Consider the following 18,961-nt stretch of genomic DNA (forward strand, 5'->3'; position numbering starts at 1 on the left):
GTAAATTTGACTCTGAATGAGTCAGTGCCTTACAAGTCACGATCCTCACTGCATGTCACTGACAACGATGGTGGTGATGGGATGAAGAGGATGCTGTAGACCTGGATGTGATGAGGAGTGGACTTCTGATGAGCTCAACCTGGGCATTGGACATGATGACTGGAGTTGAATGGGGTGGAGGAGGTGCAACAATGACAGCTGACAGCAGCAAGTTTTAAATTTGACAGCAGGGACATGATTGGCTGATGGAGATTGTGGTAAATTTGGTTGGTGTAACAGAAGAGTGAACGCCCATAATCAGATTACAAAGAACAACTGTGAATAAATAGCAGAAAGAAAGTCTTTCTTGAACTTTGCCTGAGCTTCATTTATCATTTACTTTAGGCTTATTGAAGTGGTAAACCTGAATCTTCTAACCCCTTTTTTTCAGTCTGACAGCTTCTACTTGATCTCAGAAAAAGAATAAAAAGAAAGAAAAGAAATTCCTATTGTGATTTTCACTGAGCATAAAAAGTGTCATTTATATTAGTCATGCCACCCTCAAACTTCCAACTTCTTTGCCCATGTATTTGCATTTGATGTAGTGAATTTTAATGCATTATAAGCTGTAGACTTTTTATAAGCAGCACATGGTATTCAGTCAAGCTTCTTTAAAAAATCCTTATCTGTAAGGTCAGATCAAAGATCAAAGTTTTGTAGCAATTACAACATATGGAAGGGTGAAATATGTGCTACTCCTTATGTAAAGTTGCAAAATTGACTACCTAGTAACCTATATCACATGCAGGGATGTCTTGTTTCTCACCATACACATACACATTTTCAGCTGTAATGTGTATGCCAGTAGCTGTGCTTGGAAACTATTGGCCATGCTGTTTTTACAAATGATACATATCAAATGTGTCCTTTTTATGAGCAGCCAAAGATAAATATAGTGGTTTCATTTCTACTGTCGCTAAGTCACAGTCATTTATTAACATATAAGTTGAAGATACCTGTAGATATGGGTGAACAAGTGTTAAAATAGATGAGAACAGGTTTGTTAACATGTGTGACTGTTTGTGTATGTGACAAGAACATGAGGAGGCCAACCCCAGGGGTAAAGTCAGTGGTCAAAGTACAGAGGCCAATAAGACAAACATAAACAGCATGGCTGATCAATCAACGCTTACAGAGTTTATGCCATCAGAGCCCTCTGTGTTTGCCGTGCAAACAGGCATTCTTCATCAGATTACTACTGAGCCCTGTAAGACCACACACACACATACACACACACGTTAACTCACTCACTGTAAATTCACTACAAATACTCAGACACACTGTATTCCCTCCCATTCAGCAGCCCTGCTTTGACCTTTCCATTCCCTCTGTCACTTCCTCTGTTTTCTTCTCCTCCCTTCATTCTCTCACCTCTCTCCTCCTCCAAACCACATTATTCAATCAATAACTTTAAAGAAGTGCATGTGTTGTATTTCTAAAGCCAAATAGACCTGTCTCTTTCCTCGCTCTCTCATTCCCCACTCCCTCTCTCCCTCCCTCCCTTGTCCCTTTGCTTTTTCTCACTTCTCTTCTTCTTGCTCTGTGTTTGAATGGAGAAGCTGGGTTACTCGGACCCAGCACACCCTTTGCCGGGTGCAGGGCCCGTTGATGGGGTTCCTGTTGCCAAGAGGGCAAGGGCTGGGAAAGACGACGTGGCGGTGGCAGCAGTCAGCTCCAAACTTTTTCGATGTGCGTGTGTGAGACGTTGGCTACCGCTAGCCTACAGAGAGGAACTCTACCAAGTCTTACAGCTCACAGGTCCACTGGTGAGTAGGGGAAAGTTGAAATGGGGGGATTGGTATGTCAGGGGTTCTCAACGAATTGTAAGTGAAGGCCAACTTCTGATTGGTAAAACAATCTGAAGATCACCTTCCCAAATAAATGAGCATGATAAAAAAAGGAGAAAAACTGGGATGTAAATATGTGTTATGCCTCTGTCAGCTGTAATAATCAAAATTAATATTCTGCTTACCCTTCCCTTAATATATTCATAGTCATATTTATTTATATTTGTCTCTAACTGATGATGTGCCGTGATTGGTTTAGTGATAATATACAGTATATATTCTTTACATGTAAAAATACCTACTAGTCAGATTTGTTACACATAAAAGAACAGATGTTCAGGAAAGTGGGGCTGGTCGCTGCCAGAGACCCCGCTGGAGTCTGAGATGAATTAGCTTCTAGTGAACCTGCATGATTTCATCAGATTTTGCGTCAAATCTGACCTGGTGGCACCGATGACAAGCATTAAGAATAACTAAATGGCCAATTCTCTCGCTGATGGTCTTGTTTATCTATGTAGGTCAAAACAAGTCATGTTTACACTGTTATCTGTAGGTGATGTAAAAATTATGTCACAATGTTTAAATAACAGAAGGGAAAGGAATGTATCAATGTTATGTATTGGCATGATAAATTATATAAAAGAAAATTATGTTTTTTTTTAATTACTATGTTTTTTCCATGAGCACATTTAGGTCTAGAAATAATGTTTTTTAAATTACAAATCTTTTTTTTTTTTTTATTCGATCTAATCATTTTTACATCCATGGCCCACTGGATAGCGCTTGAAGGCCCACCATTGGACCTCGGCCCAGTGGTTGAGAATAGCTGGTTATTATATTTATAAAGCGCACCGACTGTTATACATCCAGTTCTTATATTCAGCTTGTGCATTTACTGTTAAATGTGCACTGCTACAGAGTACAATCTAACAGCGCAATCAATTATCAGTCCTAAAATATATTTACAATACGCAAATGAATTGACATGGTCCCTATAGTGTATCCGGGTGTGAACCTGTCTGAGCTTTTATATTTCACAACGTCACTTTTTAACATCAACATTCTTTGCTGAATCGCATAAGTTGTTTGAGCCCGGCTAATAGCAATAATTGATTTCATCAGTTCCACCTGATCAATGATAGGCTGTTTGGAAATCTAATTTGTTTGTTTGCTTCTACAGCTGCTGTCTCGGATTCTGAACTTCCTCATGCCATTTGTTATCAGCATATTCTGTGGTCACATTGGCAACGCAGAACTGGCTGGATACGCACTGGCCTCAGTGGTACTATTTTTACTCCTATTATTATTACTTACTGTACTAATTCTACTGTTGCTCCTACGGACAGTATTTTTCTCTAATCACATAGAGACTTGGCAATACTGTGACATTATATTCCAAAAAGGTACAGAAAGACAAATATATTCATATCAGCACCTGTCATGTCCCATGGGCAATCCATACGGAATGAACTGCTAAGATGTTAAAGAGCTGTTGTGCAGTCAACGGCACAAACAGAAATCATTTAGACAGTTTGCAGACCAAAGAGAGGAGAAGCAATGACAATGACACATATTAAAAATCCTCAAAACCTTCCACTTATACACCAGACAATATTCCCAGTCTATATCTCTCAAGTGGGATCACTCAATATTACATTATCTTATTACTCTATTAAGTTCAGCAGTAATACAATTACATACCTTGCTTGTTTTCTACTATATTTTATCATGAGTTGGCAAATAAATAAGAAAATCATGTGCAGGTCTCTCCTCCTCCATGATGATGATAGGTAGGCTATGTTCCTTTCTTCACTTTGACCTGAGGACATTATATCAGTCATCATGTCCACATGACATGAAAGCAGTTTGTCTTTTTCTTTTTGTGAGCATAATTTGGTCTCTACTCTCTCTTCATCAGGCTACACAAGGCATGACAGTACACCATGTGCACATTGTTAGCTTGAATATTTACATTAAGACAGAGTGGTAGAAGTTTTAAAGCATGATGTACTGTGTGTATATGTTATTAAACTTAATAGCATTAACACAACAGAGACACTCACAGCTCTCTGTCAGCTTGCAGTTTGCTCTGTGGCAAACACAAGTTTATAACATTTACATGTTTTGTTCAGCAACATAATCTTCACAAATTAAAGCCACTTTAGGATTTCTGAGGTGTGAATGCAGTTGCCAGAAGTAAAAAGCTAATGTTAGACATTTTAAACAAACTACACCACAATAGCATGAGTACAAGCGAACACAGTGAGGCTGTGTAGGTCGACTAGTCGACTTGATGACGTTTTGTAGTCTCATTTAGCCACTTGCTAGCAACCACCTATTTTTAAAGAGACTTTAAAGGAGTATCTACTCACATATTTTATATCGTAGAACAAAACTCTAAAATATCTTAATCTTGTGCTAACCACAGACCTTATTTCAGGCTCCTAACCAAAAACTATTAAAAAACCCATTGACTTCGAGACGAGGGAATGGGTAGTACAAAAATACTTACTTTTACCCTGGTGGAAAGTTTATCCAAGAAGAAAACTAACAAAGAAGTAAGCTGCAGAGCAGCATCCGAGAGGTACTCAGCAGTGTGTGCACTGGTAGTCCTATTAGCTGTTCACCAAACACACTGTCCAAAACAATAGCAGTGTGCAAACTGTTTCCACCCCACTGTGTCTCTGGCCACAGAGAAGCGGCTGTAGGTCAGCGATGCACTCAGCTGTGTTATCACTAGCGGCTGGTTAAGAGTAGTGAGTGAGGAGTCAGCAAGCAGTCAATGGCAGTAGAAAACAAGTAATAAAAGGTGTTTTGAAAAAGTGTGAGTCACTGCAACCACGAGAGGTCCTTCAGCATGCAGCCATAACTGGCCACCCAAAATATTGTGCAACCGGCTGCAGCAGAAAGCCAGATTAGCCGTGGACAAACACAGAGGCGCACACTCACACAGTCACACACACGACCGAACATATAACCTAAAGCATACATAAAAAGCCCCCTACTCGGTAAACTATTCAGCGACACCTCGTGCCTCGTGGCCGGGGATATTGTCATTCAGGATGACATGCTCTGTACTATAGGCTTTCCAAATCACAGGCTAATTTATTTGCAAACAGTCCCTAATTTACATATCCTACTAACAAAGCAACATGGAGACCCACTGGACATATTTTTCTACAATATACACACACTTTTTTAGATTTTAGTTTTCATTGAGATTGAGATCTCTTTTGAAGGAATTGAGAGCAAAAAGACAATGAATTAAGTCACACATGATTGATTCACATAGACAACATCAGCATTAGCTTGGTTGGCCTTCTTGGACTACCAAAACATCTGTCTCTCTTTGGCTTGCTAAATATTGAACTCTGGTGCTGAAATACAATAATGCACATATTGCTCAGAGGTATGCACATCAAGAAAAAAGGACAATTAACAACAGACATTTGAACGGTGAAAATGTATAAGTAAAGTCAAACTCAGTTAAACATCACTGTTTTTCTGTTTTTTGATATTCCACCTCTCAGATGATTAACATAACCACAACTGCAACAGGCTATGGCCTCGCCCTGGCCTGTGACACACTCATTTCTCAGGTGAGCAAACCACATCAACTATTATAAGGTCTTAAATTTGTATTGTGTGCTATCTGCAGAAAGGTTTTCATTTTGAACCTATGTAAACGGATTCAGTTCTCTTTTGTCTCATCTGTGTTCTGCAGACATTCGGCGGTAAGAACATGAAGCGTGTGGGAGTAATCCTCCAAAGGAGTTCATTGATCCTGCTGCTGTTTTGTCTGCCCTGTTGGGGTCTTCTCATCAACACTCACAACTTGCTGCTCATCTTGCACCAAGAGAATGAGGTGGCGAGGTAAATTGACAGCTTATGAAACTCACTGTTATTAATACCTTATATATTAGTCTGTTCTGCATTCTGATGCTCAGTTACACATCGTTTTGATACTACATTTACCAATTTGCAAAAAGAGGGGCATGTCTGAGCAAAAAGTTAATTATTGTCTATGTGTATGCTCTATATAAATTAATATTGCTCTGTTTACCTCCCTTTTAGAATTGCCCAGCTCTATGTGATGGCATTTCTTCCAGCTGTTCCAGTGAGTGCATTCAACTGAAACAGTGTGGACTAAAACATTTACTTTACTATGCAATATTCTGCAGGTATTAGCACATTAGGACATACTATAGGCTTTGTATTAAAAAAAACCCAGAAAGTTAGAGAGACAGTAGTATTCAACCATTTCATCAGATTATTAGCATGCTTGTTAACTCATATGTTACAAATACAGTAGTATTGACAGTTAAAAGCAGCAACAAAGTTGTGTTTGCAAATCCTGGTTGGTATCTGTCAGTTTTATTCTTTGAAATTCTCCTTTGTTACCCGCTATAGGCCATGTTCCTGCACCATCTGCAAGTTGCCTACCTACAAAACCAAGTAAGTTTACAATTGGAAACAGATGCACTTCTTCTGCGCTGAATTTCAATGGGTGCCCTGCCTAAAAAAAAAAATGGAATGCAATGTGTTTGTTTCCCCAAAATAAATTCAGGAAATGGTTACACTTCACTGGTAAAAAAAAGAGAGAGAGAATGACTTCATGAACGGATTTTAATGAATTATGTTTACACAGAGACAAACCGTGTCAGCAGTTTAATAAGTCCATTATCAAGACGTGTGGTGAATCTTTTGCTTTTCTCTAGCCATGTGAGAAGATAAATGTACTGGCCCATTTGAGCAGACATTCATTGCATCCTAATCCTATGACCTTGATGGTAATCTGACTTTTCCTCTAATGCCACCATGAAGTTGACATTTGCGTTTTTTAGTGAAATGTCTCAACAGTCTCAACAACTGTTGAATGGATTGCTGTGAAATTTGATTTAGACATTCATGTCCTCCTCAGTGATGGGAAGTTTTCCTCTAGCACCACAATCAAGTCAGAATTTTAATTTGTCAATACTTTGGATTATGGCAATGCAAATATATTGACATTCACGACAGCCTCAGCTCTATTTTGTGCTTAGTAGTGCTAATTAACACATATTAGCATGCTTACACTCTACATGAAAATGGTGAGCATGGTAAACATTATCATTGCAAAACATATGCATTGTCACTGTGAGCTTTGTTAGCATATTGACGTTAGCATTTATTTAAAAGCACTGCTCTGCCGATGTATATCCCCACCAAGCTGCTAGCATGGCTGTAGTCTCTAAGTTTTGTTATTAGAATGCCGTCTTCTTCCTGAATTTGTTATCTGTCTCAAACTTGCATGGATAATATTCATGCAGTTTGAATAGTAGCTGTACAAATTGGAAAGCTGATTATGGATTATGTTTCTTTTTTTTGTCTGCCAGGGGATCATTCTGCCTCAGTTGTACACAGCAGCAGTAGCAAACATTATTAATTTGGGGGCCAACTACGTCTTAATCTACAGCCTCGAATTGGGAGTTCTGTAAGTGTGTCACGCTGCTTCTATTTAACTTTTTTTTCCTTTATGGACTTTGTGTTGTTAGATATGGTGTCAAGACTCAAGGGCCCTGACCAATAAAATATACTAGTTAAGCCTCTAGTCTAGACCATCTAAAGCAGAGAAACTCTCTTTCTCTCACCTGAACACTGTTGTAGCTGATGCATAGCCGGGAGTTTGGAAAGAAGAGGACAGGAGGTCAGAGAGCTCATTATGCATTTTAATCTATGTAAGAATGATTTGTATTTTTTTTAAAACAAAGTCATCAGTACACTGATGTTTATTATTTTTGTACATTATTTAGAGAGGGAGGCAGTGAAGGAAAAGAAGAGAAAGCTCTGACAGGAGTTGATCCTGGTCCAGCTGGACAAACATTTGATTCAACAGGCAGTCCACTTAACCAATCAGGTCCCTGTGGTCAGGTCAGATCCGTCCCTCTCTTCAAATTTTCAAGGCTTATTCTCAGAAGTGTGCTCAATCCACTGTCTTGTTGCAGACCTCCTTTGACCCCTCAGTGTGCAGTCCTTTTTTTGTATTTGCCTAGAGAGACAACGTCACTGGACTTCCCTTCAATATAAAATGATGTTCTACCATGTGTGTTTGCAGTGGATCAGCAATAGCTAACGGCCTCTCTCAGATTGCCATCTGCCTGCTGCTGTTTGGCTACATCAGATGGAAGAAGCTCCATCAGCCGACATGGGGAGGTGAGTTATACACACAAATGGTAATATACTAAATGGCGAAATCAGCATTTCTGCTACACATCTGGGTGAAAAGGCAAATGACGCATGTAAGCAGTTGTGTTTTTAAGTCTGTCTTCAGAAATATGTCACCCCCTATTGAGTATAATCCTTCTGTGTTAAACTTTCTGCAGGCTGGTCCACTGAATGTCTGCAGGAGTGGGGCTCCTATATGAAGCTGGCTATTCCCAGTACATTCATGGTCTGCTTTGAATGGTGGATATGGGAGATTGGAGGTTTCCTTGCTGGTCAGTGTTGCCTTTGTTTGAAATTCATTTAAACCCCTATTGAGCAGAGCTTGAAAAAGTCTAAGTAAGGCCAAATTTGAGCATGCGTTTGTCTTTTTTTTTCTACAAACAAATACTTAAACCATTAGAATAATTGTAAAGAGCTTACTTTTGTTTGGTATTGTAATTAAAGAACTTACAGCAACAAATTATAACAAAGTATTGAATTGATTTACTATAAACTGGCTAAATAGGTAAATACACAAGTGTCCAATTTTGAATAAACAAACCACTTAAAACAAGGTGAAGACATAAAAATTCTAGCTTAAAGCTTTAAGGATACAACACTGGGCCGATCCACAGTTACTATCTCACCATAACTTCACCTTATTTGGTCAAATAAAATGTGGGTGTTGGACATGGACACCTTTCCACCAGCAGTAAGAGAATAATCTAAAAGTACCATATGTGTGACATGTAAAAAATCTGCAACACTACATCTTTTTTCTTTTTCATACATTTGACCTTTGTCAGATATATAAACCAGCAGCAGGCTGTGTGCAGTTTACTGACAGTTTTTTGGTCAGACATAACAAGTTTCTCGTCTTTGTGAATGTCTGAATGTGACCTTTATCATATTAGGTTTGCTGGGAGAGGTGGATCTGGCTGCCCAGCATGTGTTGGTAGAAGTAGGAGCCATAACATTTATGGTATGCATCATCCAATGTGTTCACTGGAACATTTATGTACATATTATTATTTAACAATAATTCAGCATATTGGGAAATGCTCTTATTTATGAGAAGGTTGATAGTACTCTTTAAGTCTGTATGTCAAGTAAGGATCTAGATCCAGGTGGAGATTAGTTTAGCATAGCATTAAGACTCAAATGACTTTTAAAAGCCTACTTTTGCCCAGAATTCATTATTCAAACTGCAATACATTTATTCACAAATATGAATACGAGATACAATTTTTTGCCGTAAATGACAGCCATATCGACATATCGAGGGAGTCGGGACCCCACGATTGCCAACGCGTGTTTCGCACACTGAAAATAACTAATTAGTGAATGTTTATTGTACTGGTAGGTTTACTTTTGAACTTTGGAGAGACGCAGGCTTACTGTTTTCCCCTGCTTCCTGTCTTTATGCAAGGCTAAGCTAACTGCCTCCAGGCTCCCGTGCTGTATTTCACACACAGTTGACACAGGGATATCGATATTTTCATCAAACTATCAGAAAGAAAGTGAATAAGTGTATTCCCCAAAGCTGTGTAACTCATTGTAACATCAAAAAGTAACATGGGGTCCTTGCAGTTCCCTCTGGGTGTCCATGCAGCTGCCTGTGTGCGTGTTGGGAATGCTCTGGGGGCCGGGAACACTACCAGAGCCATAGTCACCTGCAAAGTGGCGCTGGTTCTGGCAGGTATGGAAACATACATACTTGTAAACACAAACATACATTATTATTATAATCTAAACCGTGCCCACTGAGAATTCTTGATTCTGATTGATTGACAGGTTTATTAATCATACTAATACAATATGACCAATTACATAATCAGTGTATTAAACAGCAACATTGGAGTTTGTTTTTCTTGTTTAAAAACACACAAAAAAAGATAAATATATGTGATATCCATGCAACTTTAATTTCAAATGTGTTTGATATTTTGTGAATCTGGACAAACGCAGAACATACATCTTGTCACGTATAATTGTTTGTGTAATGTCTTCGCTATAGGAGTGCTTGCACTGTTCCAGGGTATTGTCATCATTGGCTCTAAATCCATCGTTGGCTACATATTTACATCTGATGAGTGAGTTTTAGACCTACACACCTTCATTCCTGAACCCCGTGATGACAACTCTGTTATATTTTGATGATTTTCTTCTGCTGTCTTGCAGAAACATTGTGGAGATTGTCTCAAATAACCTGACAGTCTACACATTTCTACAATTCTTTGATGCTCTTCTGGTACGTTATTACAGAACAGAATAAATGTTCTTCTTTTATTTTGCATTGAGCTTGTGTTGAAGAGTATACACGCTTTTCTTCAATTGTTTCTATCCATGTGTGTTTTCAGTGTGTCTGCTCAGGGATTCTCGTAGGATCTGGGATGCAAAAAATTGCTGCCGTGTCCAACCTGGTCAGTTACTACTGCATCGGTCTGCCAGTGGGAATAGCTCTGATGTTTGCTGCCGAGCTCAGAATATTAGGTAATTTACCCATCCTATTGTCTCTCTGTATGTTTCTGCAAACAAGTTATGAATTTGATCTTATAGTATCCTTTTTTGGCTCGGGGTTCCAGCATTGCAGTCCAGTTGGACAGTTTATTCTTCTTCCTTGTCAAAAAACTGGCGCCTACATTCCTCAAAATGCAACGTCACCAACTAGCCTTGAGTTCAGAATTTTGGCCGTGGTCATCTTGTTTTTTTTTGCCACCCGAGGTGACACAGGAGTTAAAAACAACCGAATGCTAACTTAGACATTTTTAGGCTAACAAAACTTTACAGTTAACTTTCATGAACTGAAAATGCACTGTGAAAGGATTACAATTCTAATACGAAACAACTCAGAGATCAGACAACGACTTGGTAGCAACCTGTCAATCACAAGGTAGCCACACCCTAAGCATACCCTGCTTTATAATCTCTTTTACTCTAAATTTTCATTTTCTAAATTAACATAATTCTGTATTGAAGAAGGCTTGAAACTAGCGCTTGAGACATGAGGATCATTTTCTTATAAACTTCTATACAATCTGACTTCATTTTGCAACCAGAGGAGTCGCCCCCTAATGACTTTTAGAAAGAATCCAAGTTTAAGGCACTTCATTTGCTTCACATTGGCTTCACTTTTCAGAACTGGAAGCCTGGCCCCAACAGATGCAGATTGAACAGACATAATTTGAGGCAATTTATAAAGACATTGCACAGCTCCCTCTGGAGCCACAAAAGGCAGTATACAACTTATACAATATATGCAGTATTACTCCTCAAAACCTGGTAACAGACTTTGATGCGTAAAATAAATGGCATTTAAGTTGAGTTTTAAAAAGAGTGAACTTGATCAAATTAACTTAATATCTACTTAACAGTAAAAAATATCTAAAATATATGTACACGACAGTAAAGTTGATGTAACCCAAACAACACTCTAATTTAGGTTAACTTAAACTGGATGGTAGGAACCTTACCTTGTGCACATAGAGACCACAAACTATTTTATTTATATGGTTCACAACATTTCACACTAACAGTAGCAGTTGATCAGTGAATTGCTTCCATTTCCTTGTATGACAATCTGAGGCTTTGACTTGAATTATACATATTTCTTGTATGGATGCAACCTAATTGTCTACCTCTTTGGAAATAATTTTGACCCGACTGTTTAAGGGAAGATTTATTTAATCCAGTTTCTTCCACAGTAGCTCAGAGTGTAATAATGACATGAGGGTGGCTTTGATTTAACATGCAATATGTTTAGAGTTCAGTGAATAATGCCTCTAGCAACCCTTCTGCTCTTTTTAGTCACTGTGCGGTCTTTAGTGAAATGTCTAGACAACTATCGAGTGAATGGATTGCCATGGAATTTGGTACAAACACTCATGTTCCCCTTAGGATGAAATGTAATAACTTTAGTGATCCCCTGACTTTTCATCTTGCACCATCATCCGGTCAAAATTTGAATTTGTCTAATGGTTGCTAGCGTAGCTGTATCTTTTTCTTTTTGTCATAAATATTGAGTATATAGTTTGTTTTTCTTGTTAAACAGTTTTCTTAAGAGTATGTATACAGTGAATACACTGTAGATCTTTCTTCATTGCATGCTTTTTTTGTCTGCCTCTGGTTAGGTTTGTGGCTAGGTGTCTTTACATGTGTTTTCTTGGAGACGGGTTTCTTCCTCTTTCTAATCTTCAAACTCAACTGGAAGAAAGTCACATACAAGGTAGGATGCTCTTATCTTTTTTAAACCATGCATGGTAATTAAACTGTTCCAAAAAGGATTGAGGGCAAGAATTTGGATTAGCAAATGAAACTTATGGCAGCATTTTAAATCTTTGTTTTGTTTTAGTTTTCTTTTAATTGATTTTTTTTTGCATGGCTTTGCAAGTTATCTCTCAACTCATTCACAATACACGGAAATGTTAGTGCTGAACATTGCATACACACTCAAAATTGCCACAAATTAATGCATTTTAATAGAATTAAGTGTTGGTAAATTTGTGGATGTTTTTTTGTACATGAATAAAAAAAAGAAAAAAGAATTGTGTCTCTCATGAACCTCACTCTGTGTTTTCAGGCTCAAATGCGAGCTGGAAAGAAAATGGTAGTGATACCAAAGCGTCCTGCTAGTACAATGCTGAGTGAAGCGATGGTGCCTGACATCTCTGACTGCCCTGATACAGTAAGTGCATAATAAATAGTGTGTAGTTAAATCGTGTTTTCTCCCTTGTCTGTGTTTATCATACTTGAGCACACATTGATTAACAGCAGTATCTTTTCACCCTGAAGGCCCAGTTGAACGGCGAGGAAGCTCCTAAAGCAAAGGGTTACAGTCCAGTCAACACCCAGGATCAGGAGCTGAAAGTGGGTCACGAGGCTGAGGCCAACAACACAAATATGGGAAGAGCTGAAGGGGATGCTGAAAGTATCAAAAAGGCTTCAAACACCAAAACTCCAAGGCTGCTTTCTGTCACTGAGCTGATCTTGCGCCGAGGACTCGTCTTCTTGGTTTCAGTTCTCATTTTAGCCATAGGTGTCGCTTTTCGCATTGCTTTCCCTGTACAGGAGCCCTCTGCCCAGAGCAGGGCCAACTTTACCCAGAACTGGACTAATGACTCTACTCCTACACCAATGGCTCCACAGGACCTGACCCCAAACCTCTGAGCTATCTTTGACCTCTGAATGTAGACAAGTAGCAGCTGAACGCAATTCTCACAAACTGACAATTTAAATCTCCTAGTGAGAAAAGTGTTGAATTTATAGTCTACTTGAATACCTGGGTTGTTAATATATAAAATTACAGCCTGACATGGGATACTGGATTTACCTTGTGTGAAGACTAATACGTCTCAGTGGTACACTGTTGAGTTAATCTACAAAAAGCTGGAAGCAATATCAAATGAGACCGACACTGGCAGGATGACCAAAGGTCTTGTTACAAAAGTCATATGTTAACCTGCTCGGCCTGAGATGGTAAACTGGGACTACAAGACACACAATAAATCCCTCACTAAAAGACAACATGGACATAGAGAAACAGATGTTCTTCCACAGATAGCTTTTGATTTTTCCACTTTTTCTCATCTTGATTTACATTTTACATCGTCTGTCTAACTGACATTTAATCATTTTCTCGTGTTTTTACTGTCAGCCCTGGTATTCTCCAGGACAAGGGTGATTGATGAATGATGAATATTAAGCAAGTTATATCTTTACTGTAGATCGAGTACCCTAATTAATAAAAATGACTAAAAGTGGCAAACTAACCAAGAAAAATATAATATTTGATATAAGTCTGAACTGCAGACTACAGACTGAACTCTTCTTCTTGAGTTTAGTTAAAGGGAAGAAATACAAACAATGTTGCCAATGATTGAAAAGTGACACCAATTACTGAGGTCCTGCAATTGGAGCCACAGCATCCAACAGTAGGCGTACTGACGGGCACAAAATGCTACTCTTGGTCCTGCTAGCATGTAGATGCATTAGTAAATAACTGCTAATGTTGCTACTTTCACAAGGTGGTCTTATAAAAAAGTCCACTTTTAGCCTCATCCCTCTCAAAAAACGCCTAAAAAACATACCCAAAATGAATCAGCAATAGCTTCTCAACCATAAGGCTTATAGGCATATTTCTGGTCTGATTTGAAAGGTAAGAAGCTAAGGAATACGAATCAATTGTAAGTAAACATTTTTAATCACCAATCCAGAGTAAATAAAGATGCAATTAAGGAAAAAAACTGTGTATAATAATGCAACTGAATGTCTTTTTCTAATCTTTAATACAACTGCAACTGTAAATTTGATGAAAATGATGGAGGTGACCGTAGCTAAGTGGAGAGCAGGGCCGCCTTTCAATCAAAGGGTCGGCGGTTCGATAACCGGCTCCTGCTCGACTAGTCTCACGTCAATGTGTCCTTGAGCAAGACACTTAACCCCAAAATTGCTCCCGTAGCTGTGCCTACGGTGTATAGATAGATACTGAATTGTAAATCGCTTTGGATAAATGACTGTAATGTAATGAAAAGACATTATAATACACCATTTATGATACAATTTATAAACTCATACGGTCTCAGTCTTTTGGCCATGATTACTGATTATATGTTGACTGTTTACTAGGAGTCTTACTTCAAAACACTATGTATTTCCATATAACTATGTTACAAATGATATAAATCCCCCAAAACCTAGTAAAATAGTAATAAACCCAATGACCGAAGAGCTTCATGCTATAAGACACATAAATGTATAATGCAAAGTCCCATTCCTCTTAATCATCTGAATCAGTAGACTACAATATCAAACTTGTTGGTGTCGCCATCTGGCAGCTACCATCAAAGTACTAAGAGCCATGGGTCGGCTGAAAGCGAAAGTAGAGTTGAAGCCAAAATGGCACCTGGCTTCTAGGCGATCCGTGTGACTTTCTGGTGGATTGTAATCACTGCAGACATTTTGGGGCAAAATAACACTGTCCTTCATGATGTATTTTGATAAGAAGAATTATGTCTGTGTTATGGTAAAATGTGTTTTACAGCAGGTGTGTTCAGGTGCATTAGAAAGCTCGGTCTCAGCTTGCTAGCATTGTCAACGTTGCGCCCAAGCATGAACACAGTTTTACCACTTTGGGTCAGCGTTCAAGTTTACAAATAAAAGCTTTCCATTGTAGGGGAAAACCAAAACGATATCAAAGAGGGGAGGTCAAAACACTGCCCAGCTACACACAAAGACATGCATTCCCTCTGACTGTTATCCTCTTCCGCCCTACAGGTGTTTTCAGATCTCTTAATAGGTTTTTTGCAGATGACGTTACTCATCACCGTGCTTTCAAGATGGAGGGCAAGCAACTGGAGGCAGGTTCAATACTGCAGCAATAATGCCTATGGTTTGCGCTGTTTAGGGCTGTTCCAAGTGATCAAATCGGGGGAAAAATAAGGGCTCCTTTATAGTTGTACACAAAGGAGAGAAGTTTAAAGAACTCACAGAGAAACGGTGACAGACATAAATCAAAAACCTCTGTCTCAAGTCTGAAGGAGCGGAGTAATTTTGCTAACTACATAGCTAGCTAAAACTGACGAAAAACACAGACCATGGTGATACGCCATGGTGATAGCCTTTAGACTATCACATGGTGATAGTCTAAAGGCTCACAACTATTTTGTGAGCCTTTAGGTCCATGACCTCGGAACCAAAGTCTTTCGCAGTTTTAGCTAGCTAGCTAGTTAGCTGCCAGGAGATAGCTAGCTAATAAACAAGGCAAAAACAAGACGGCAGTCGTTCAATGCTACTTTGGTTCCACGGTCATGGACACAACTGCTCATAAAATAATTGTAAGCCTTTAGACTCTTGTACGCCTTCATCTGGCAAACAGTGTAGTAGGAGGTCTGAAAGACGAGGTAATTTGAAATGTTGATGGCCTTCACACAGGGCAAATCGATAAAGTTGTGGGAAAAATCACTCTTATTCATTTTGTAGGGATCACATCCAATATCTGTTTCTATTTTCTGGCAATAACAGGTTCAACCAACCCTTTTATATATTCACGTTCCTCCATTTCCAATTTGCGTGGTATTTAGGTTCTTTACTTCCTGCCCTCCATTGAATTCCACAGTTCATAATAGTCATATGATTGCAAACACGCTATAGACCCTTTTTGCAGTTTGTAAACAATGATATAAGTGTGCGCACTCAGTTTGAAAGCGGAAGTACAGGTGGTGTAAAGCTTGCCAAGCTATGCAAGGGCATCAACCACCAAAGATTGTGAATGACTTTCCAGATCCATGTGCTATTAGTAAGCGGGTAGAATACATCAGAAAGTGGCACAGTAGTCAGTGGCCAGACTTGTATTTGGTGGAGAATCCTAGTATGTAACATTACACCAATGAGAAATTATGAGCATACACGTCAACTATGTTATCTGTGGTCATGTACAGAACGTCAAATACCAAATACTCATGGACGCAGCCGTGACCGTGTTAACTGGTGATGTCCATGGTTGCTCTAAGTGACAGTAGCTCTTGAAAACACAAACAGAACATATAGGTGCCCTCGTAAAAGCCAATCCATTTTAAACACATACTTATCTGTGTTTATTATCTACGCCAACCATTTATGTATGCTACTACGAGCAGCCATAGACGCATTCAGCTGAAAGTCCCCAGTTCACTCATCACTCTTCACTCGTAATTCTGTGGCAATTCTGTCCAATGTTGGCCATCAATATTTATCATCGAACATGCAACAACCAGACATTTTGATAATGTGAACCGTTTTAATTCAATGTTTAAAGCTGGCTATCTCATCTGAATGGCAGTGGCAAAGCGCTACTTCCTTTGCCAACATGCGCACGCATATCTTTGATGATGTTGGCTGTAATAGGTATTTATAGTGTCAGCCACCCACACCAAACCAACCCACCTCATTCAGTTCAGCTAATGAATGAAAAGCATCTGTATGAAGTGTGAGATGTCTACTCTGAGCCTATGTGAGATGAATATATTGACTGGTTGTTAATGGAAAATGTACATGCACAATCACAACAGCAAATAAAAGAGCCATGCCATTACTTTTATTTTTTAGACTTGCATTGGATTTGTGAAAGAAGGTGTAGTTCTATGAGTTGGGAAAGGTCAGTGTTACTATTGCTGCTTTACTTTATGTAGGAACTCAAAAGACGTCAGCTATTATTTCAATTACTGATTCTTGATAAAACAATGATCTAGCTGCTGTTGTTTAAGGACATACACAGATTCTGCTCTTCAATATGGCACGTGACATTAAATGGCAACATCAATGCCAGACCTCAATAGCTTACGTCATACTCTGAACTTTGATTGCTCACAGTGTTGAAGATTGATTTTGAGAAGAGGTAATCATTGAGTTCTGTCACATAACATATATTATCTAGAGTTGTCATGTGTTGTAATACATATTTGACACAAAGTTGCCACACAAGATTACGACCACACAAAGGTAAAAAGACATCTATGATGGATTCAGGTAAATGCAATAGCCAGTATTTCTGGACCGTTTCAGTTTTGTGCTATGATTTTTTTAGTATGATTAACTGCAGCCAAAATTTAACTGACTTCCAGGTACGTTATTGTGCTGCATACAACCAAGAAGTTAATATGAGATTTCTTAAGCCATTGTCACAAGTTCTTGTCTAACGATACTGACAGCAAATCTTTACACAGTCTCTTGTTAATGATGCCCCAGCGTGTTACTGATTGCAGTCTCTGGAGGTGAGCGGGCCAAGATTACAGTCTCTGTGAGGAGCCTGTGACAATGTCTGCACTGATGAGCAAGACTGACGCTCAGGCGTAACCATGTATGAATCAAGTCTGATTAACATGTTGAATAATGATAAATTAATATGAATATTTTTCATGGGACTGTTGCAAACCGGTGCTGATGTCAGTTTGGAGAGAGCAGTGGCTTGAGAGTGCACTGGCTTCATACAGGCCATGAGTGAAGACTTTTATGGATGCCTCTAAGGTGAAAGTAGCCAAAATATAAAGTGGTTAGTCTGTACCCAAAAAAATCCTTTCAGTAGGGTATTGACTGAGGCCTTAATACGAATACGCCTGGAATAAATAACTTTCGCTTACAAAAAGTTGGAGAGGAGATGCACCATATTGTCCTTTTACTCAAATTTGCTTCTGTCCAGTGTCCAATGCGAAACAACATGGTCTCAAATCAAGCAGTCTTGCACAGTATTTTAATTTTGGGAAATAAACTTATTTGTTTTCTGGCATAGAGTTAGATGAGAAGATCAATTCCACTCTCAAGTCTGTATAGAAAATACAGGGTTAGGGCCAGCAAGCGGTTGCTCTACTAATACGGACTAATCAAATCAGTGAGCTCTAGAGGTGCTGGCAGGTGAATTTTGTTACCTTTGGACAGAGCCAGGCTAGCCGTTTCTCCTTGTTTCCAGCCTGTGTGCTAAGCTAACTGGTTCTAGCTGGAGCATTAAAATTCACAGACATGAGTGGTATCAATCTTCTCATATTGCTGAACTAAGCCTATTTCAATCAGGAATGATGAGTGAATAAAGAAAGGATAATTGTTTATCATAACAGATGATGCGTGATGATAAAGTCTTGACAGAAAGTCTTTGACGCTTAGACTCTACAGGGAGATTTGTAATCGAGGGGCGTCTGCCCTGAGCAGCAGCAACATAAATCCCCCCGTGGAGCCCAGACACTGGTGGGTGCTGATGATTCTGTTGAGAGTGGAAGGCTGAGGAGGCTGTTGAAGCTGCAAAAACTGGACGGTGATTGGGAGTTGCAGGGGCGTGGTTAACAGCAGCATGAACGTGCTAAAGGCAGAGAGAGAATCATATTTAAAAAAGTAGACAGCAGCAACAATGTGTGTCGCTGTGCTATTGAATGGATGTGACCAGCTGATGAGAACAGCTGGTTTAACGATTGACAGCCCCAAACAATAAC

General features: G+C 39.1%; 1 protein-coding gene across 1 annotated transcript; it reads left to right on the forward strand.

The window, feature by feature from the left end:
• The first annotated feature begins 1,402 nt into the window (after nucleotides 1–1,402).
• Nucleotides 1,403–14,592, forward strand: slc47a1 (solute carrier family 47 member 1). The gene is made up of 17 exons (XM_068715887.1): nucleotides 1,403–1,805; nucleotides 3,007–3,108; nucleotides 5,357–5,425; nucleotides 5,551–5,699; nucleotides 5,901–5,943; nucleotides 6,237–6,281; nucleotides 7,202–7,299; nucleotides 7,921–8,018; nucleotides 8,189–8,302; nucleotides 8,924–8,991; nucleotides 9,600–9,708; nucleotides 10,027–10,102; nucleotides 10,191–10,260; nucleotides 10,370–10,502; nucleotides 12,140–12,234; nucleotides 12,589–12,693; nucleotides 12,801–14,592. The coding sequence occupies exons 1-17, from the start codon at nucleotides 1,590–1,592 to the stop codon at nucleotides 13,173–13,175; spliced, it is 1,965 nt and encodes a 654-aa protein (XP_068571988.1). The 5' UTR covers nucleotides 1,403–1,589; the 3' UTR covers nucleotides 13,176–14,592.
• The last annotated feature ends 4,369 nt before the right edge of the window (nucleotides 14,593–18,961 follow it).

This window comes from Cebidichthys violaceus, unplaced genomic scaffold (assembly GCF_023349555.1).
Source record: "Cebidichthys violaceus isolate CVI_PGR_0920_01 unplaced genomic scaffold, fCebVio1.0.p SCAF_20, whole genome shotgun sequence".
NCBI classification, from domain to species: Eukaryota; Metazoa; Chordata; class Actinopteri; order Perciformes; family Stichaeidae; genus Cebidichthys; species Cebidichthys violaceus.

Excerpts from the sequence above, each read along its gene's own strand:
- slc47a1 (XM_068715887.1), top strand. The coding sequence starts at position 1,590 with ATGGAGAAGCTGGGTTACTCGGACCCAGCACACCCTTTGCCGGGTGCA. Across the intron at positions 7,300-7,920 it reads AGCCTCGAATTGGGAGTTCT|TGGATCAGCAATAGCTAACG; the intron begins GTAAGTGTGTCA and ends GTGTGTTTGCAG. Across the intron at positions 8,019-8,188 it reads CCATCAGCCGACATGGGGAG|GCTGGTCCACTGAATGTCTG; the intron begins GTGAGTTATACA and ends AACTTTCTGCAG.